This window comes from Cryptomeria japonica, chromosome 10 (genome assembly GCF_030272615.1).
Source record: "Cryptomeria japonica chromosome 10, Sugi_1.0, whole genome shotgun sequence".
Classification (NCBI taxonomy): Eukaryota; Viridiplantae; Streptophyta; class Pinopsida; order Cupressales; family Cupressaceae; genus Cryptomeria; species Cryptomeria japonica.
Genome location: NC_081414.1, coordinates 506,630,311 through 506,652,941, shown reverse-complemented (window position 1 = coordinate 506,652,941; position 22,631 = coordinate 506,630,311). Strand labels below are relative to the sequence as shown.

Sequence of the window (22,631 nt, the reverse complement as noted above, 5' to 3'; positions counted from 1 at the left end):
TATATTTTCCTGGAAAAAGAGAGAAATTTCCATTTGTTTGCCCCGATTCAAGGAGAAAAGGAAGAACTAGCAAAAACAACAAACTAATGGCAATACAGAGAACAGATAGAAATTGTGATAGTGTATCCAAGAGCTGCATTAAAGAGCACCATATCAATTTCCAGAGTGGGTAGATGAGAAAAGCTAACTACAGATATCTATTTCAAAAACTGAAGCACATTCTATGAATACCAACGTACAGGACAACCGTAGGACTTCAAAGAAGTATAGCAGACTCAGGTACCTCATCACACAACAAGGCTTTCACAAAATCATGCCTGAGCTGTTGATAGTCAAAATTGTCAGTGAAGAGCATGAGCACTTCTGGGGAGCAAATATCAATGAAGCAGTCCTGAACAATATTGTCAAAAGTTAGAATTCATTGTCAAAATGCATTCACCATTAAAATTAACACTTTATGATATTGCCCAGAGACTTTATAACAGCCTATCTAACCATATCAAGTAATCAAATCATGCTTAAAGCCTAACAGAAAACCATGGAACAAAAAATTCCTACAAATAGCCAATAAAATATTGCATCATTGAAGAAAACTCAGTACATCCAATCAATTTTGATATTAAGATCTATCTCTTTAATTCATAACACAAAAAGATAAAGGGCGATTTGTGGATGGAAAACAAATTCTTTTTATAAATTACATAAGATCACTTCACAAATGAAAAATCTCAAAACACAGCTTCATCCAATAGCTAAAGCACTTGAACCACAAAATATGTCCATCAAAAAGTAGATGAAATTTTATTCCAAAAACCAAAATGTGTGTCAAAAAACATATCCACAATGAAGTAGCCATTATATCCCTTGCCCTGCATGTCTGATGTTGAAAGGGAGGAAAATGAAACGTCCTACTATAACTAATGGTTATGACATGCGAAACTATAGAACCGAAATATCACATCATACTTCCAATATTCAACATAAGAATTTCCAGAATCAGATCTGTAATGCTCCACTCAGAATAACCAGATATATTTGCACAGTTCTCAGATACCACACAAAGAAAATTATAACAGACTTTGTGAACACAGTACTATAATCCCAAGCCAATTCAATATCGGCATTTTCAGTCAATGACACAGAATTTACTCAGGACAAAAATATACTAAGACAGCATAAGGCCTTATGACAGACTAGACTTAAGATCTCAATGCTGTCTCTAGTTGGAAGACTCGTGGGACTTGCCACGACTCACGAATCCATTGGCAGGCCGAGTGAACTCGCCAAAGACTCACGAGCTGAGTCCAAATGAGTCCTAACGCAAGACTCGCAAGTCTATGCCAAGGACTCATGCGAATCCTAAGTCGGGACTCGTGAGTCCAACATAGAGACTTGCGACGCACAAGTAGACGCCCAGCCACATTAAAAAGTGGGTTTTTTTTTCATTTTTCACTCATTTGGCATTCTAATTTGCTCAAAACAGGTTTGTAGGGTTTGAAGGAGGAGAGGAAACGAGATCAAAACAACAAAAGAGATCTAGGTAAGGATTTCTCATCTTTTTTATTCATTTCCATGTTTTGAAAATCAAAAAAATCTTAAAAAACAAGCGGATATGCTGCCAAAAAAAATTCTATTTCCCTTCCTAACTTATTTCCTTATATTATTTTCTTCTTTTCGAATGCTATTTTTTTCATATGATTCATTATCATTTTTTCTGTTGATTTCCCACAAAACCCTGCTGATTTTTTTATTTTTTCATGTTAAAACAGCAATGGCAAGTTCAACTCCAAGGGCAACCCCAAAGCCAAGAAGACAAAAAGACAAAGCATGGAAGTATGGGATACCAGGAAACAAAAAGGGGGATGTCACTTGCACCGAATGTAAGAAATGGATGACTGGTGGAATCAATAGATTAAAATACCACCTTGCACAAATCCCTGGATATGGTGTGGAGATATGTGACAAAAGTACTCCGGAGATTATTAGAGAGATGAAGGCCCTTCTTGCTAAGTATGATATGCAAAAGGAATAAAGGCAAAAAACAAAAGAAGCCATAGCAGCTGCAATGCATCCCACATTGTCCACTTCGAGTCCACCTCGAGTCCCCTTGGTCGCACTCGTGGAAGCCCAAATTTATATCAATCACTTTCATCTTTTGGTGACAGTGAGGGTGAGGCTAGTGAGACTACTCTTAGATCAGACCCTAATTTTTTTGTTCCACGCAATGTTCCAAGAGCATAACCTTCACTTGAAGGTACAGGATAGAATAGAGAGAAGCATGAACAAGCAAGGATAGCAGCAGCAAATTACTAGTTTTACAATAATATACATTTCAATGCGGTGAACAATGAGTATTGGGAAGGTTTGGTTAATGCATTTACAGTTGCAGGTAAGAGGTTTAAGGCCCCAATAAGTAAAGATTTTAGTGGGCCATTGCTAGAGCAAGCCATAAGAAATACACAAGTTGTGGTTGATGATTAGAAAAGATTTTGGAGAAAAGTATGTAGCATTTTATCAGATGGATGGACAGATGGACGGAATAGGACTCTCCTCAACTTTTTGGTGGCTTCAAATGGTGCAATGGTATTCCTAAAGTCTATTGATGCCTCAAATGAAATAAACAATGCAAAGACTTTGTGTAATCTATTGGATGGGGTGATACAGGAAGTTGGAGTAGAGAATGTTGTCCAAATTATCATGGACAACGCAACCACATACGTGGTTGTAGGTAGAATGCTTATGGAGAGGCATCCTATGATTACATGGAGTCCTTGTGTTGCACATTGCTTAGACTTGTTAGAGGACATTGGGAAGATTGGATGGCTGAAAAGGGTGGTTGAAGATGCAAAAAATGTCACCAAATTCATCTACAACCATACTTGGGTCCTTGCTTTGATGAGAAAACACACAAATGGCAAAGACCTCGTGCGACCTGGAGTGACACGATTTGCTAGCCACTCCTCCCTTTGCAAAGCATTCTTGGTGCCATTCCTCATCTTAAGCAAATGTTAGCGTCCGATGCTTGGTTGGAGTCTGCATACTCCAAAAAAGCTGAAGAGGAGAAGATTGTAGGCATTGTTTTTCATGAAGGGTTCACCAAAAGTGGAGAGGAGGTGATTGGGGTAAGTAACAAACACAAACGTCAACTTTATACAAGATAATCTATTTGCTAATTTTTTTTAGGGGTTAATTTTGTACTAATTTAAAATTTGTTTTCATTTTTTTAGGTGACAGAACCTTTGGTAAGGGTTCTTCATATGGTGGATGGAGAGGGCATGCCAATGGGTTTCATTTATGAGGCCATGGATAGGACCAAAGAGACCATTTCACATTACTATGGCGGAAATACAAGAAAATGTGAAATCATTTGGTGCATCATTGATCGTAGGTGGACAAACCAACTCCACCAATTGATACATGCCTTCGCCTACTTCTTGAACCCGAAATTCTACTTCTCTGATTCATTCAGGGCTGATGAGGAGGTCATGGCAGGTGTTGTTGCATGCATCGATAAGATGGCTCATGATCCTGAGTTGAGAGACAAGGTTCTTGATGAGTTGGAGGTGAGATTTGACATTTGCTATATCTTTATTTGTGAATTTGAAAATGTTCATTACTGAGTTTGACTTTTCATTTATGAATTTGGAAATGATCATTGTTCAAGATGTACAAGGGTGCAGAGGGGAAACTCTTTTGTTCACAACAAGCAATTGATAGGAGAGGAAAACAACAACCAGGTAAAAAATTTAGTTCAATACTACAAATTTGATTGTTACATTTTTTTCTCAATTCTAATATTTCAAAATGTTTTTTTGTAGATTTATGGTGGGAGAATTATGGTGTTGGCACACCTAATCTTCAAAAGATAGCCATTTGTGTTTTGTCCCAGCCATATAGTGCTTTTGGGTGTGAACAAAACTGGAGTTTATTTGAGAGCATTCACACAAAGAAAAGAAATAGGTTGACACAAAAGCGCCTCAATGATCTTGTCTTTGTTTGGTACAACCTTCGCCTTCGCACTAGAAAGGTGGAAGGTGTTTCACATGAGGCCATTGACTTGGATGAAATTGATCCATATAGTAATTGGACCATCAATGAACAAAATGATGGTGATGATGTCCTCCTTACCGAAGATCTTGCAGAAATAGAGAGAGGAACAGCACAAGAAGCATAGGCAACAGGATTGGATGAAATGGAGGAGGATGAAGATGAGAACGAAGATGAGGACTTTGATTTTGAAGAGGAATCATCTCACCATTTAGATACCTCAACACCTACTACTACTTCTAGCTCAAGCCCTGAAAAATTGAGATATATTAGGAGAGAAAAGAGGAAGATGTCATCTTCTCTTTAGTTTTTTCATTGTTGTTTTTCACATTTATAAACTTATGCTACTATTATACATTTTAAAGTTTGAAACTATGAGTATGAATGATGAAATTTCAAATATTGAGTGTTTGGAGATCATATGACATGTGTAATGTTTCAATTATAGCTCTTGTGTTCTCTAAATGTATTAATTTCTTTTTGTTTTATTGTAAAACTACAGTTTTTTTTTTTTGTCGAGTCCTTTCACGAGTTTTTGCAAAGTCTGAGTCTGGGTCCAATTTTTTAGGTTGTTGAGTCTGTGGCGAGTCCGAGTTTTCCAACTCTATAATACATACTGATTATCTCCAGCCACAAATTAGTTTGCCACAAGTATACAACATGATCCATTAATCCTCAAGCAATAAATCTAAGTTGTGCTTCCTCGGAGCGATGCAATTCTCCTTATTGCGTCAGATCCACTTGAGTAAAGATGTGGCGATTAGGCGCCTTGAAGTGACACCGAACTTTCCAGCAAGCCTCCTCCTGCTCAACTAACTTCCTTGTACGAATGTGTGCCCTTCCCTTCCTTTTGTGGCTCTTCTTCCTAGTTATGCTCTTGAGATGAGCATCCAGAGAAGTAGATTGTCCTCATAGCAAATTCTCCAATGATACGCAATGCCCAATGAATGACTGACTAAAAAGAACTATAAAGACAAGTCGAACAGGGGTTGCATCCTACCCAACCAGTAGACTCCCAAGTTTGCATCCAGGAGTTATGCTTAGCTCAACATCAGCACTATTATAAATACTTGCTCTAACTGAGTTGGCCTCCATTAGATAACCAACACAAACAAGTCGGCATTTAAAATTATTTAATTTTTACATTTATTAATAATTTTATTTATTTAGTTATAATATTGGCAAACAGAGAGAACGGACCCAGCTCTAATTGGGGACATCACAATCAACCCGTCCAAGATATTGCTTGTCCTCAAGCAATTTCAGGTTTAGATGTTTGGCTTCCACACCTTTCCATGTTGCATCTTCTATATCCTCATCAAAGACTACCTCTATATAGTGTATTTGTCCTTTTCCCAAACACCTATGACCTAGTTGCCATAGTTCTCTACATGTGAATCATAGCTATTTCCTTTGCAATTCATTCTTAGGCACCTCTACTTGATTGGCTTAAGAGGTAATTCTTTGGAAGGTAGCATACTCTTTTTAAAAGACTTCTTTGATAGCATAGGAGATGCTTGCTTGGAGCTCAATCTATCCTTACTAAATCTTCAAAATTTAGAGCTCTTTGATAGCTTCTTGCAATGAGCTCGGATCAAATGCCCTTACTAAACCTTTAAGGGGTTTAGCTAGGCCTTTCACAAATAAGACTATAAGCCTTTTCTCTGACACCTTGGTATTCATCACCACAAGCCTCTAAATTTCTGCTACATAGTCTTGCACCTTACCCTCTTGCTTCAGTTGTGCTAACTCTCTAAAATGAGTTTCTAGATCCGTCCTATCAAACCTCTCTATCAATCTTTGGCTGAAGTATTCCAAGGTGGTGATTGAATCATGCCCTTGGGATACCATGCCATGATACCACCATTCATGAGCCACTCCTTCAAGATTCCAAATGGCAAATATGATAGCTTCCTCTTCAAACATTGGATTCAAGGAAAAATGTGTCTAATTTCTGCAACCAATACCTTGCTCATGAGCTACCAGATCCATCAAAAGTTGGGATGGTGATCTTTCCCAAATGGTGTTGAATACCTTTACTCTCTTTGTACCTTCTTTTCCTATGCCCAATCCTTGTCTCCATCTCATAGAATTTTGTTAAGGTCATAAATCTACAAATGGGAATGCTTAAGGCATTATATTCATCGCGTAGCCTTGCCATTTCATCCTCTTGGTCAGGTTGTTCTTGATGAATACTAAGAGGGGGGGGTGAATTAGTATGCCAAAAATCTTTGCACTAAAACACTTACACAGTCTAGAGATAAACCGGTAAAGCAGTCTGACAATCAAACCGGTTATCACACATACAAACCAAAATGCGAATAAACCATTCACCCACAAAAGCAATGCAACCATAACACGAGATATTTGACGTGGAAACCCAACTGGGAAAAACCACGGTGAGATGGAACTCACAAGTCACTATCTGCAGAATAGAAACCAGACCGGTTAAGGTCTTACAATGTTCTTCACCAGAACAGATCCTGTTAAGAATCTCAATCTCTGTTAGGAGATAAGTCCGATTAAAGACTACCTTGTTAGAGGATTTTAGATTCACATGTGTGAACCACCTTGTTAGAGGATTTTACAAAGGCTTTGAGGCCTACCCGGTTAAGGGCTACAAACTTGTCAAAGATGTGAGTAATCAACAAGTGTTTGATCTATCTACTAGCACAAACTGCTTGGTTAGATCCAGTATTGCTCACAGCTAATGCATTCCAGCATTACTTCAGTCTTCTCTATCTCTCTTAGTTACAACTCGATCTTATCAGATAAGATCGCTCTTCACTTCTACCTTAAACCCTAGCTCAACATAAACCCTATTCGCAACTTCTTCAACAACACAAAAACCCTAGACATGATGTCCTTTTAAAGGAATCTGATTTCATGTCGGTCCAATAGAATTACATTACATTTTCCTAGGTTCAGTGAATCTAGACATACTCAGTAACACGACACAAGAATCACCGTCAATGTGTCGGCACCGTCAAACAATCGATGGATTGGTAACTCATCACAAAATGCCGGTTGGTAACTCATCACAGAGTGTTACCGGTTCATACAAAATGCCGGTTGCCGGTTTGACAAAAATGAAGACTGGTAAGAATGTGTTGTGCCGCTTTGCTTCCTCGTACCGCTTGTGATCTGCGAACCGCTTGGGGTCGACATGCCACTTCAGACCGGGAAAACACATTCTGCAAAATCACTACTAGTCTAAAGACTAGAGTACAACATACTGGTTGGAACAAATACCGGTTGAGCATGAGCTCATGCATATAAAGGGGATCTCAATACAAGTGTGTGTCCATCAATGACAATCACAGCATAAACATCAAAAATGCCAACAGTTCTTCCTCTCTATTTGCTGCTCTTTCCAGAAATTCAGCCCTGAAAATTCTTGTATTGGCTGAAGCTCTCTCACCACCAGAACTGCTCTCTTCAGCTCCATTTTGTATAGGTCTATCAGCACACCATTTTTGGTTCAACCCCCTAAGAAGCTGGACCATTTCCCTCATAGACTCCCTCATACTGATCTGCAACTCTTTGGTTTCCCTGACAAATTCCTGAGCATTCTCATCTTCTTTGTCACCCATGGCAGCCGCCTCCTCCTCTTCATGCTGCTGGTAATGCTGGTCCCGATTACTCATTAATACCCTCAAGCTGGCAGTATGCCAACTCTGATACCACTGAAAAGTCCTACTCAAAATTACCAATGATTATGACACAGGAAACTATAGAACCGAAATATCACATCATACTTCCAATATTCAATATAAGAATTTCCAGAATCAGATGTGTAATTCCACTCAGAAAAACCAGATATATTTGGACAGTTCTGGATAGACTCAGTGTATTTAAAACTTTAATGTGATATTACTAGTAATCACAAAAGGACTTACGCTTATGAACACAATTGGATATATTTACAATGCGAACAATTGACTTTAAGCTCTGGACAGACTCGGTGTGTCTGATGTGATAATACGCTTATGAACACAACTAGAATGTGGAGTCCCACTTAACTCACTTGGAAAATAAAAGACAAAAGAGATGATAGGTTAAGGGATCTAATCTAATCCTAAGAATGTAAGAAATTCTTGTTGACTCGATGAAACCAAACCAAGCTTTACTTCGCCATGAGGAAACAACTACACAAAGATGGAGCAATCTCCTAAAGGATAAGCGGATGATTTTCATATCACTCATGCACATCAACACCATGAACAATGAGCATAAAGCAATTGAAGTTAAGCTTTTAGATAAGTTCAGTCTAACCATACACTGCAGTTTGCAATCAACAAATTCCAAATGGTATGAACATTAAGTTTTCACCATTCATCAACAATAAGTTCTTCCATTCATCTAATCAACAAATCTCAACTTGAGAAGTAGAAACCATGCAACAAGCTGAAATAACACACGAAATCTACCATATCTTCAATGAAAATAGTATGTTTATTCCATCAAGCTTTGGCAACAATATCCTTTCCTCTTACTCTAACTGCTTCTACCATCCGTATATTAACTATTAACCTTTACTAATGAGAGAACTGAGCCTTATATACAGGTCTCATTACAATTGAATGGCTCAGATTGATTCAAGATCAAGGGCCAAGATTTAACAATAAAACCCTAATTAGGGTTAGTTACAACTAGCTTCCTTCGACCAATGAGAAAATTACAATGTTTGGGACACATGTCCCTCTTTGAACTTGAACCAATAAGAAATGAGGTTAGGTATGTTTAAAATCTTCGATGTGATGCCATTTGGCACTTGCTCCATCACTAGATGAATCAGGTTCAATGTACATGAACATGTTGATGTGGCACAACTTGACTTATTGATGATGAATCGGACGCCACCTTAGCCTACACCATGTAGATCATCACAAAGAAGTGTTTGTGATTGAACAATATCTCTTGATACTCAACATTATCCGATTGCTTAGGGTGATAATGGTGATTCATATTCCAAAATTGTATTATCTTTGTATGATCAAGTATCTAACTTTGCTTGACTCTTCTGAAACTATCTCTTAATCATACATGCACAATTTCACCTCCTAATTTGGGAATCTTCCTTGTGATGTCTTCACCTTGAACCTTGCTTTAGACTTGAATTACTTGTCTTGATGTAGGAGTATCTACATGGTGAGTTGGCCTTGAATCTTGGATTCCCAAAGGAAATTGAAGATATTTGCAAAATTTCCTCATCTCATTGCTATGCCTTGAACATCCTAATGTTGTACACTTGAATCCTTCCCTTGAATACTTGAATATTTAATGTTGTCCCTCTATGTTGCAATGTTGGTCTTCTCCTTGCATATGTAAGTGTTATCTCCCTTTCACGCTTTGAAGCCTCCTCTATGTGATCAAGGTGGTGGTAATCTATATGTAGAGTAACATTGCCATAATCCTCTTGTATCCCTGCCATGTTGGTAGAGCATGTAATGTCCCTACTAGTTAGAGATTACTGTCCTACAAAACAAATTGTTAGAATACAACATATAAATATATATATAAACCATTTTTAATTTGCAATCTATCTTTAATAATTAATTAACATAATCATAATTTTCATCTAATAAAAAGGATACGAATGCCATACGAAAGTATGTCCTTAGACGATTGTGAAGCTCGCCTTCTTGGAACCCCTTGGTTCCAAGCCCTCCAGGAAATCGAAGATGAGTTCGAATCCTGTCTTGGGTGTAACCTCTTACACAAAAGCCATCCAAGAAAGACCCTTGTCTATTCCTTGCCTTGGGTGATGCCTTCATCATCCAAGTCCTCAGAGGGGACCGGCCAGATCCGTCTCTTCTTGGTTGAGTTTAATCAACCAACCCATACATATGCATATTAGTTTTCAGTATATATACTGCCCTAGGGATTATTATACTCCCTCCCTTAGACTACGGGAGTTTCCTCCCTATAGCCTCCAACATGTGATTTCCTTTATAATACATTTGACACTTTAGTACTATTTTTAGTTCATAATCTACCTCTTTATGTTAACATGGATTCCTAATGTATTCTTTAACTTATATATATCAAATGTGCTTTACAATCTTTAACATACGCATTACATTTTCATTAATTACATTTGTATTACATAATCCTTCCTAGTGTGTAAATTAGTGTATACAACAATTAACATTATTATATCCCTTACCTACGTTTAATGACTAGTGAACATTAACACATTAATTAATATATATACATTCACTATACAACAATTAATATCAACATATCCCTTACCCTGGTTTAATGATATATATTAATGAGCATTACACATTAATTAATATATACACATTAACTATTATCCTTATATTATTTAATATAACAATCCACATGTTCCTTACCTGTTGTCCGCAGCAGAAGGCTTGTTCTCCAAATCTTCCACCGCTCTCCCTCTCGTCCTCCTTCCCTAATCCCTTGCTGCTGCTCCCTTATATATCCCGTGAGGGGTTGTAGCCCTCCACGGGTCCCCTTCTACATGAAGGGGTGCGGGGGTAAGGCTGCGGTTACCCATGCACCACTTCGTGCGGAAGTAACCAAGCTAATATAATATAGTAGGAGTCATCGGGTTTGTTAGGATTTAAATCATGCTTTTTTCTTAGTAATATACATATATTTAAATATATTAAATATTAAATAACATTTCATTTAAATATATTAAATATTACATATCATTTCATTTTAAATATATTAAATGTTAAGTATCATTTCATTTAAATATATTAATTATTAAATAACATTTCTTTATTAAAATAAATTAAATATATTTCCTTTATTTTTCATAGATTACTTATATTATTATTTTAATCATTCATTTACAATAACCTTATTTAATTAGTCCACATAAGTGATTTTACATCTCGTGATACTGTAGGGGTTATCACAGAGCAATTAGATCTTTAAACCCTTGGTAATTCCCTTCATGCTTGAGATAGTCCTCATCTTGACATCTTCCTTGAACTTGTAGATTTTGTTCTTCATGTTGATTAGTCCACTTCTATGCCCCATGCATCCTTTTGCTGGTGGTAATTGTCCTAAACCTGAAAAACAAACATACTTTGATTAGGACACAAAAAAGAGAATTATGTTTTCAAATTTGGAAATGCACTTCAAGGCTGATTTCCCTCTATTTGACTTGTGATTTTCATCATATTTGCCCTGAATTCATACTAAGTCAACCTTGACAATCTTGCTCCTAAATCTGATCTGCCAATTTGCCCTAGTGTGCTGGTCTGCTCCTCTGTACTCATTCACAGGTCTTGAATCTGCTTTTTCATGTTGTTTGAATGGAAATTGATCCCCATCTTATTTGCCCCTTTACCCTTTAATCATCTGCACCATCCATTAGGTCAGCTGGGATTTAGAATTGTTTATTTGGCTCATTAAACTCTTGAGTTTACCCTCTTTCTAGCCGACCTAAGCCTCTTTCCTCCCTGGGCAGGATTTGGGGGTAAATGTACACAAGTCAATGCGCATTTTAAAGGTGCCTGTGCACAACTAAAGGTCGGCCTTGGGCAACTGTCTTCTTCCTTACCATCATCAAGTCGGCTGGCTTGATTACTCACAAAGGGGTATAAATAAAGGTTCAAATGCTGAAGTTCTTCCACCCTCATAATTCACAATTCATAATGCAAATTAATTACATTTGCTCTGCCATTCTGCAATCATGCAAACTAGGGTCTAATTTTTCTGATTTTAGGTCTGATTTTGATGTGCAAGTCTGAGTCTTATCCCCTTTAGGTGTGATTTTCAATCTAGGTCTGATTTCATCTTACTTTGGTCTGAGTTAGTTGTAGTTTACGGTCTGATTCACATGTTTGAAGGTCTGACTTCAATCCTTTAAGTTCTGATTCATGGCCTAGATCTGAGTTTCTATCTGATTTAAGTCTGATCTTTGTTGTTTCACCACTTCCCATGGTCGCATATTAGCCCTAGCCTTACATAGCGGGTTTGAAGACCATCCTTGCACCAACCTCCTTAGGAGAGGGTTTTGAGGGTAGCCCTTCACAAACATGGGCACAAATCAGACCCCCCTTGCACAGCAGGTTTAGAGACATTGATTGCACAACACGTGCAGAAGACTGAGGGCATATGACATGTTTGCTTGCACAATGCCCTTCTTGGAGCTGGTTTAAATAGCTTGTGTGCATAAATCAAAGGCTTGAGTCAAAGAAATGGGACTCGGACTCGGCTCGGACTCGGCAAGGCCAACTCGGACTCGGACTCGGGACTCGGCGTCAAACTCGGCTCCAGACTCGGCTGGACTCGGGATAGTGAAAAACTCAAGAAATTTAGAGATTTTTAAATATTTAAAACCTGTTTTAGACACCCTTTATTGAATACACCTTAAAGACACAATAACATCATCAAACTCGGCTCATTTGATTACATACACAAGTATACATCAATCACATAAGCATAAACGCAAATTGTAGCTGAAGAAAATAACAAACATAGATATATAAATATTGTCAAATGTATACAATATTACAAAACTCATGGAATAAAAAATCCATGTCATCATATGATCATCCTCAAATGTTTCATACAAATACCAAAGGTAAATACAACTACAAGTCTATGGCTCAGAGGAGCCTGCACGCTCCGGCCCCAGCCCCCTGCGAAGGCGTCTAAGGTAGGTCCTGGATGATTCGACTGCCATAGCCGCTCCCCGTGACACCATGCCATGCTCACCAACATCAGGAACATCCGTGTCACTATCTGCCTCTGAATCTCCTGTCTGTGCTCGTGCTCTCCGCTCCTCCTCTGCCATGGCTACAGTCTCAACCTCTATATCTACCTGGTCGATCCAATCAATGTCAGACTTGGAGGTTAAATTTTCTCTACTTCTATCGACGCAGTTTCCCCCATATTTTTCGACGGGGGTTTGGGGGCAGCGCCCCTTGCGCGCTCCCTGTCGCGATACAAGGCGAGGTCGAGGGGCAGCGCCCCGCGAGGCCAAAAAAACTTATTACATGTCTGAATTAGGGTTTCTTTGAGAGTCTTCCTTAGGGCCTGGTTTTGCTCTTGTTGCTAATTGGGTCTTGCTTGGTGAGTGAGTATCATTCTTGAAGGTCCAAGCTAGGTCAAGTTGGTGAGTGATAAAGTCTGGAATGTCATCCTGATCTTCAAATGCCCTGAAATTTGGCTAAGTCTGGAATGTCCTGATCCTGAAATTTGACTAAGTCTGGAAAACTGAAGAATCCTCCAAAAACTAAATTTTGCAATATAACTCCTGGAGGCCCGAAACCACTCTCAAACATCCTGACAGTATATATGGAATATAACTTAAAGTATAAGAAAGAAGAAAGATATAAGGGTCACTTATACTTAAATGTTATATTCCATAAAATAATCCTGACGGAGAGACCAAAATGTCAAATTTCGCCCTTCCAAAAAAACTTATTACTTTTTAAAATGTTTTTTTTTTTGTCATTTTATTAACCCAGCCAGTAGCCGAGTCTAGGGCTCAGGACTCACCGAGTCTGGCGATTTTGAGCCAAAATCGCCAACTCGGCGAGTCTGGCGAGTTTACTCTCCAGACTCGGCCGAGTCCGAGTCCGAGCCCCTGGGACTCGTTTGGCCTGACTCGGACTCGGACTCGCCGAGTTTGGGCGATTTCGGGCGAGTCTCGTTTCTCTGGCTTGAGTGCATTTCAAGGGGTCCTTTGCACAAAATGGTTATAAGTGTAGGGGCGGATTTGAAGGCCCTCTATACACGATTTTGATTCTGCTATAAAGGGGTACTCTTTTACTTAGACAATTTTTTTCATGATTCTTACCCTCTTGGGTGCATTTAAAGTGGAGACATGCACAAAGTTGCCAAGGCTTGATGGGCAGGATTTAGGTGCCTATGTGCACAAGTAAGAGGAGCACATCTAGCATGAAGTCTTGAACAAGTAACGTGGAGCACATTTGAGACCCATGCATGCACAAAGCAAGCTGAGTGCATTCAAGGTGTAAGCATGTACAAATTAGGCATAGGATGAGGGCGGGTTTGAAACCTTGCCTTGCACAAAATGCTAACTGCACTTAAGATTTAAGCATGTACAAAGGTTGTAGAGCACATATTGAAGGGTAGTATGCACAAGTTACCTCTTTAGAGCGCATTTTGAATGTTTGAGTGCACCAACATGGGTGCAAGCTAGACCCCCTTGGATGGAATTAAGGCCCCTTGATGCTACACCTAGACTCTTAAGAACTTGATCATGAGGTTGGGTTTGTCATTAATGCACAATTTACCCCACTTGACCTCACACAAATTTATACATGAAATGAGGGGGTTGATCCTTAGTCAAATTTTCACATTTTTCCCCCTCTAGGTCTTGTATTAGGCAAACTTATAATTCACAACCTTAAGCATTGTGCTTGCAGTTCCTAACAGAATTACAAGCAAACTTACCACTACTCACTCAAATATCCATCCTAACAACACCTTGCACTCTAACAACATTGACAACTTTGATACCCTTCCACAAAACTTGACAACATTGACAACTTTAACAATTTTGACAGCTTTTGCAACATTGACAACATGACCTCAACTTTCAACCCTAACACTCATAACACATACCTCCTTTTACAAGCAAAGGCTAAAGACTAAGAAACTACTGCCAAGCTAAAGACAATTGACTAAAACACCTAAGTGAAGCGAAAAGTGGGGGTCCCCATTCGACTTGGAAGTCAAGTATGAACTTTAAACTCTGTGCATGTGCACTTTTTGAATTGTTATGGATAGGTTTTTAATTACCTTTTTTTACGTAGTTATTGCTCCCCTTTGGGTGGTTGCTGATATTTACCTTCCATTTATGGGTATGAGTACCTTTTTGTATAGATGAATCTGGGCCACTTGTTTAGTTTAGATCTTGGTCATTCATCTATTTTTGGAAATCTATTTAAAGGGACTGGTTTTCTCTTATTTTTTGAAAAGAAGTTCAAGGATTGTTGCTGAAGCTCTGGCGAAATTTACAAAGGATTAATGGAAAATTAAGGCTGTTTTCATTTCATTTGTGAGTGCATGGTCTCCTTCTTCACCATTTAAATTATTTTGTTATGTCTTTCATTTTTCAATAGCATTTTTAGGATAACATCTGATAGAATCCTCGTTGTTCATACCATTAAGGACTGACTGACTGTCATGTTAATTTTAACACTTTCAGATTAACTAAGACTCAGAAAATCAGAATTTATTTACTAAGTAGATTCATTAGATTTAGAGATTTATAGTTTCAGATTTAAAAAAGCAAAGAAAATAAAGAAATAGAGACAAGACACAATTACCCTAGGAAAACCTCCTAGGAGGAAAAACCCAGCCAGAAAAGATCCTCAGATCTGATTATGGATTATAGTTATGCAAACAATACAACACTCATCTCATGTGCTTTGTAGGTTCAGATTTTGCTGTCACTGAAGGTATGGTAGATCACGGTGGCTGCCTTCAACATTTACTTGCTATTATGTGAGAGATGGATGCTGATGTTGTCTTAACCTAAATTGCAAACCTTTAAGAAGTTCACTGATTCCTTGTGATGGATTTCACACCTCCTTCTAATGGCAGATGTATATTGTTGTTGCTGTCATGATTTCGCACCTCCTATATATGTATGTTGCTGTAGCTGTCATGTATTTCGCACCACCTTCAATATGCAGATTGCTTTAAGTGCAGATCTCTTGTGATTCCTTGGAGTTCGCATTAGGCATGTAGGTTTCGCATGAAGAAGCAGATTGAATTGATGTGATAATGATAAGATCTTTCCTTTACTTATATGTGGCGAGAACCCTTTTGTGTAGGTCGGTTTCCTTTAATTAATTAATTGTATTTGTTTTACTTAAATGCCTTGTAAGTAGGGTCGTGATGGGATGGGGTTAGGGATAGACTAGCCTAGTCTATGCTCTTGGATCCTTTCCTTGGATCACCTGGTGTTCTCTACACACCCTAGGGTCTCTAGGACTTCCCTTTGCTTGAGGAATCCCCTAACCTTGCCCAATCCACCCAACAATGAGTTGCAATGCTGCTCTTAAGGTCTCACCTACTCATGAGACTCAAACCCCTTACTATGGCTAATAAGGGCTAATCTTGCTCCACACCTTCCAAGGTCTTAGCAAGGTTGTTTCAGGTCTATTTCATGGTCTATCCACCCATTCATGAGCCTCCAAGAGGTTTCAAGATTCTAACCCCTTACCGATTTCACAAATTGTGTTTTTGCCTTCAAATAGGGCTACAAGGATTAGGACCAATTAGGCCTCCTAACCGGTCTTCTAGGGCTCCCTCTCACAAACGGTGCACAAACAACCCAATCTCCCAAAAAGGACTGCCATTCATTTGGCAAGGACTCAAGGATTTTCTAAGTTTTAGACCTCCAAGTGTCTGTACACTGTCCTAGGTGGATTTTAAGGTTTTCAAGGGTTTTTGTGAGGGTTTTTAGGGTCTGCCTGGGTCACAGTGAGTGTTTTGAGTTTTAGCCACCTTGTTTGGATTGGTGGAGGCTCCTCCTTCACACCAATGATGCTTCACTCACTCCTCTGCACTTCCTCCAAAGGATGCACTCTCCACTAACCAACCTTGCTCTCCAAGACCTCTGCACCAACAACCATTCCTAACCGGGCACTGTCCAGTCTCACCTAGGAATGGGTCTTTGCTTGGCCTCCTTGCATTTCCAAGGGGCCCTGCTTGCTTGGGGCTATAGTACAGGGTCTTCACATCCATTCCCCATGGTTTCATGGTGGTTCCACAATGGGGAATGGAGTTAAGACTTCATTTGCACAAACCGGTCCAAAACTGGATAGTAAGACTGCAATTTACAAACTATTTACAAACACACTCAACCGGTAAACAAAAAGCTAATCTAATCACTCACAATGATGATATATACACCATGGAAGACATTTCACACAGTTTTGCACACAAATCAATCCATTAGTTTGCTCGGTAACTTCATTCAATCTGACTGGTAACCAACAAACAATCACAGTCAAGCTTTTCTTCCTTGGGCCGTACAATGTCTGACATCCAACCCATGCATTTAGGGTTTGCAAATACTTATACCACCCATACCTCGGTCGGTGTGCCAAAATTAGGGCTCTCCACGCACAACAAGGGTCTATGACCACTTTGGGTGGAAAAGTTGCTTGACAACTTTTAAAAGTTGTCATGCAACTTTTGCATCTTTTGAGCAACTTTGCCATTGTTGCTTTTCATGACTCCTAAGCCTATTTTGGGCTATCCTAAGGACATCAACATGCCAAAAAGGCCTAACACACATTCCAGGCACACTCAACCTCTCCTGCACAAGAAATCACAACAAAACACTAAGGACCTAAAACTAGGACCTAGTCTAGCACACATGAGCTCATGGCTCTTATTCATGTACAATGGCTTCTAAAGAAGCATAACACCAACAAGACAAAGAAAGAGAAAGAGTTTGGAAGGGTGCTCCTGCACCAGGTCGGCCCTACTAGCAACACGTTGAGTATTTTAGGCTTTGTGAGGTGCAGTTTAAGGTTGTCGTGGGATAGGGCTCTGCCTTATACTTTTGGGAAAAGGGCCCAGCCCTTTAGGGCGGATTCCAATGTTGCCTAAGGCAATTGGAATCCACCATTCCCTAATTAATATCAACACTCCCTCTTAATTAGGGAGGAGAACCATAACTATAATCTTCCATCTTGCACACAAGCAAAGAATGGAATTACATAATATAATCTTCCAGCTTGCACACAAGCATAGAATGGATCCACCTTACATTGCCCGCAGAGGGTGGAGAGGATCTTTTCTACCATCTTACATTGCCCGCAGAGGATGGTCAATAATTACTCTTCTCCCTAAGAAGATTACAATACCATCTTACATTGCCCACAGAGGATGGTTAACCAGTACACTTCTCCCTAAGAAGATTACAACACCATCTTACAATGCCCGCAGAGGATGGTTAACAATTACACTTCTCCTTGAGAAGATTACAATGCCATCTTACATTGCCCACAGAGGATGGTTTATACTTTTCCATGAGGAGATTACAATACCATCTTACATTGCCCGCAGAGGATGGTTAATATTTACACTTCCCTTTTAGAGGATTACAATACCACCTTACATTGCCCGCAGAGGGTGGTTAGATACAACATAATGAATTACTGAGATTGAGACTCCCTCTCAATTAGGGATTCATTTTCCACAACACCAAGTCTGTTCCTGAAGTACACAAACTTCACTTTGGATAGAGGCTTGGTGAGGATATCTGCAACCTGCTCATCAGTGCTGATGTACTTCAGCTGAATAGCACCTCTTTGCACCATATCCCGAATGAAATGATAATGGGTTTCCACGTGTATTGACCTGTCATGAAACACTGGATTGACAGACATTTTGATACAACTCTGATTATCACAGTGAATAACTGTAGGATCCCAAGGTTGACCAAACAGCCCAACAAGAAGCTTACGAAGCCACACAGCTTCTCTAGAAGCTACACTTGCTGCAATATACTCGGCTTCAGCAGTACTCAATGCCACTAAGGATTGTTTTCTGCAAGCCCAAGAGATCACTGCGGATCCCAAGTTAAAGCAAATACCAGAGGTGCTTTTCCTGTCTTTGACACTTCCAGCCCAATCTGCATCTGAATAACCTTCCAAGGTTATTGAAGTGTTAAGTAAATACTTCAACCCAAAACCAATTGTGCCTCGCAGGTACCTTAGGATGTGCTTGGCTACAACAAGATGAACATGTTTGGGCATGCTCATAAACTGGCTAAGAGCATTCACAGCAAAACATATGTCTGGTCTAGTGTTAACTAGATACATCAGTGATCCAATCAACTGTCGGTATTCTGATGGATTTGTAAAATCAGAGTTAGCTGCCGAAACACTTAACTTCTTTAAGTTAGATTCCATAGGAGTAGACATAGGTTTACAATCCATCATTCTAAATCTTTTCAAAATGTCAATAGTATACTTTCCTTGACTTAGAAAAATTTCGTTAGATCTTTGCCATACTTCTAGACCTAGAAAATAATGCATTAGACCCAAGTCTTTCATTTCAAATTCTGAAGCTAGATCTTCCTTGCATCTAACAATAAGTTCATTTTTACCAGTAAGAAATAAGTCATCCACATATAGAACTAGAATTAGCATTTCATCATTGACTAACTTAAAGTATATGTTAGAGTCAGCATCATTTTTATGAAAACCTACACTTAACAAGTATTTATCAATTCTTTCATACCAAGCACGAGGAGCTTGTTTAAGGCCATACAGAGCTTTCTTCAACCTGCACACATGAGTTAATCTATCTTGAACCTCATAACCCTCAGGTTGTTCAATATAGACCTCTTCCTCAATGACACCATTAAGGAAGGCATTCTTAACATCCATCTGATGTAGTTTCCAACCTCTAGCAGCAACAATAGCTATTATTGTTCTAATAGAAGTATATCTAGCAACAGAAGCAAAAGTTTCTTCATAGTCTATGCCTTCCTTTTGAGAAAAACCACGAGCAACAAATCTAGCTTTATATTTTTCAATACTACCATCAGCATTATGTTTGATTTTAAATAACCTTTTAGAGGAAACAACAGATTTACCTATGGGTCTGGGCACAATATCCCAAACATCATTCTTGATGATTGACTGATATTCTTCATCCATTGCAATCTTCCAGGCATGATGATTCAAGGCTTCTTCAACATTGCAAGGTTCAGTTTCGATGAGATTGCACATCAATGTAACATAGTTGGAGAATACTTGTGGTCTCTTAGTTTCACGGAAGGTGCCACTAGGGGCAACAAATCTTTCAGCTTCTTGAATGGTGTTTCTTACCCAAAGAGGCCTCTTTTTGGTAATGACAATGTCACTAGGTATATCAATGGGATTCATGGGCTCTGGTGGATCATGATGTTCATCTTGAGGTGAAGGTTCCACCAACTCCCTCTGAATCTCAGGGTTAGTATCAACATTCATATCTTGATTTTCGTTAGCTTCATCAATAACACAAGAACCTTTTGATTTCTTAAAACCAATATTTTCTTCAAATGTAACATCCCTACTTACCTCAACATACCTTTGACCAGGGATGTATATCCCGAATGCCTTGGAGGACTCACTGTAGCCGACTAGCATGCCTTTCTTTCTGGAGGGATCCAACTTGGATCGCTTTTCCTTGGGCACATGAATATAAACAGGACTTCCAAAAATTCTGAGGTGACTGATGTCTGGTTTGGATCCTGTGAAGGCTTCTTCAGGGGTCATGTTCTTTAGAACACGGTGAGGACATCTATTCTGGATATACACTGTTGTTCTAGAAGCCTCAGCCCATAGGAAGGTCTGCAAATCTTGATCGTGAATCATAGCCTTTGCAGCCTCAACAATAGTCCTATTCTTCCTTTCAGCAACACCATTTTGTTGAGGATTGTATGGAACACAAAACTCCCTCCTAATTCCTGACTCAACACAAAAGTCATGAAAGCTACCGGAGGTGTACTCACCTCCATTGTCAGATCTTAAACATTTAATTCTTTTGCCAGAGGAGTTTTCAGTTAATGCTTTAAACTCTTTAAATTTACTTAAGACTTCATCAGATTCTTTAGATTTGAATAGGGTTAGTAGAGAGCTTATAAAGACTATCATATCTATGACCAATCATACGAGCAGATTTAAAACTAGCTTTCTTAGGCCAAGCAAGAACTTTACCCTAAGAAAATGCAATTTGATAACCTTTATCTTCTAGAGCAGAAATGGAAATTAGGTTTCTTTTAATTCCAGGAACAAACAAGATATCACTGAGGTGCAAGGAAATACCAAAGTCTAAATTTAGAGAAGTAGACCCAGAACCTCTTACCGAATAACGAGCGTCATCACCAATTACCACGTGAAGGCTAGTATCCTTTTCTACTAAGTCTGAAAGGTGATTACAGTAGCCTGTGATGTGTCTGGAGGCACAGGCACCACTGTCAATCAACCATGTATTACTATCTGAAGGAACACTGCTAGACAGAGCGGAGATGAATAAGAAGTCATTATTTTGATCTGAGACTTCATTTAGGTTGGCTTCACTTTGGTTAGGGTTATTCTGACATTCTTTAGCATAGTGACCAAATTTGTCACATCTAAAGCATCGGACACGCGAGGTATCTCTTGGTTTCTTCCAAGGGTGTTGGGAGCTAAAAGGTCTGAATTCCCTATTTCTTTTTGGATAAGGTTTCTTCCAATTTCCCCCTTTCTTGCTTTGAGCTACAAGCATGAGATGATCATCTACATGGGAACTTTTGGTTTGCCCTCTTGTGATGAGGCGAGACTCTTCTTGGATGCAATCATTCTTAAGGCGATCAAGGGTAGGTAACTCAATCCTGCCACTTATGGTTTGGATAAATGACTCCCACGAGTGAGGTAGACCATTTAGGGCAATCATGACAAGGTCTTTGTCTTCCATATTATGACCAATTAAACCTAGTTGATTCTTTAGTTCTGAAATTCTCATAAATAGGAAATAACAGAATCTTCTTTTGCCATTTTGATATTAAGTAATTGTTGTCTTAAAGTAATTGCCCTACTGAGATTGCTAACTTCATATGTACCTTGTAGATGGCTGAACATTTCCCTTGCAGTAGAAAATGAGGCAATAGAGGTGACTAGGTGGTCTTTGACTGAATCAATGACAATCTTCCTGGCCTTGACAGCATCCTTTTTGAATTGTTTTAGCTCAGCTGCATCCGTAGGTTCAATTAGCTCTTTCGCTTCTATGAATTGGAGAAGATCTTCTTCCTCTAGAGCCAACTTGATTTGAACCTTCCATGCAGTAAAATTGAGATTCCCATCAAGCCTATCTTCAACATTCAGCCCCATTGACCTGACCTGTGAATGCGACAACAATCTGGAAGTAAAGGAGTACTAAAATTCTAGAATCTGAAAGTTGATCTAGCCTATAGCTTTGATACCATGTTAATTTTAACACTTTCAGATTAACGAAGACTCAGAAAATCAGAATTTATTTACTAATTAGATTCATTAGATTTAGAGATTTATAGTTTCAGATTTAACACAACAAAGAAAATAAAGAAATAGAGACAAGACACAATTACCCTGGGAAAACCTCCTAGGAGGAAAAACCCAGCCAGAAAAGATTCTCAGATTTGATTATGGATTATAGTTATGCAAACAATACAACACTTATCTCATGTGCTTTGTAGGTTCAGATTTTGTTGTCACTGGAGGTATGGTAGATCACGGTGGCTGCCTTCAACATTTACTTGCTATTATGTGAGAGATGGATGCTGATGTTGTCTTAACCTAAATTGCAAACCTTTAAGAAGTTCACTGATTCCTTGTGATGGATTTCACACCTCCTTCTAATGGCAGATGTATATTGTTGTTGCTGTCATGATTTCGCACCTCCTATATATGTATGTTGTTGTAGCTGTCATGTATTTCGCACCACCTTCAATATGCAGATTGCTTTAAGTGTAGATCTCTTGTGATTCCTTGGAGTTCGCATTAGGCATGTAGGATTTGCATGAAGAAGCAGATTGAATTGATGTGATAATGATAAGATCTTTCCTTTACTTATATGTGGCGAGAACCCTT

The 22,631-nt window shown here is 38.9% G+C and overlaps 1 protein-coding gene across 1 annotated transcript in view; it reads right to left on the bottom strand.

Moving 5' to 3' along the window:
• Nucleotides 1–22,631, bottom strand: part of LOC131079639 (uncharacterized) — a 326,487-nt gene that overhangs the window by 260,101 nt on the left and 43,755 nt on the right. Inside the window, exon 4 of the mRNA XM_058017643.2 lies at nucleotides 284–391. Within this exon, the coding sequence (XP_057873626.2) occupies nucleotides 284–391 (108 nt within the window). The remainder of the gene's footprint in view (nucleotides 1–283; nucleotides 392–22,631) is intronic.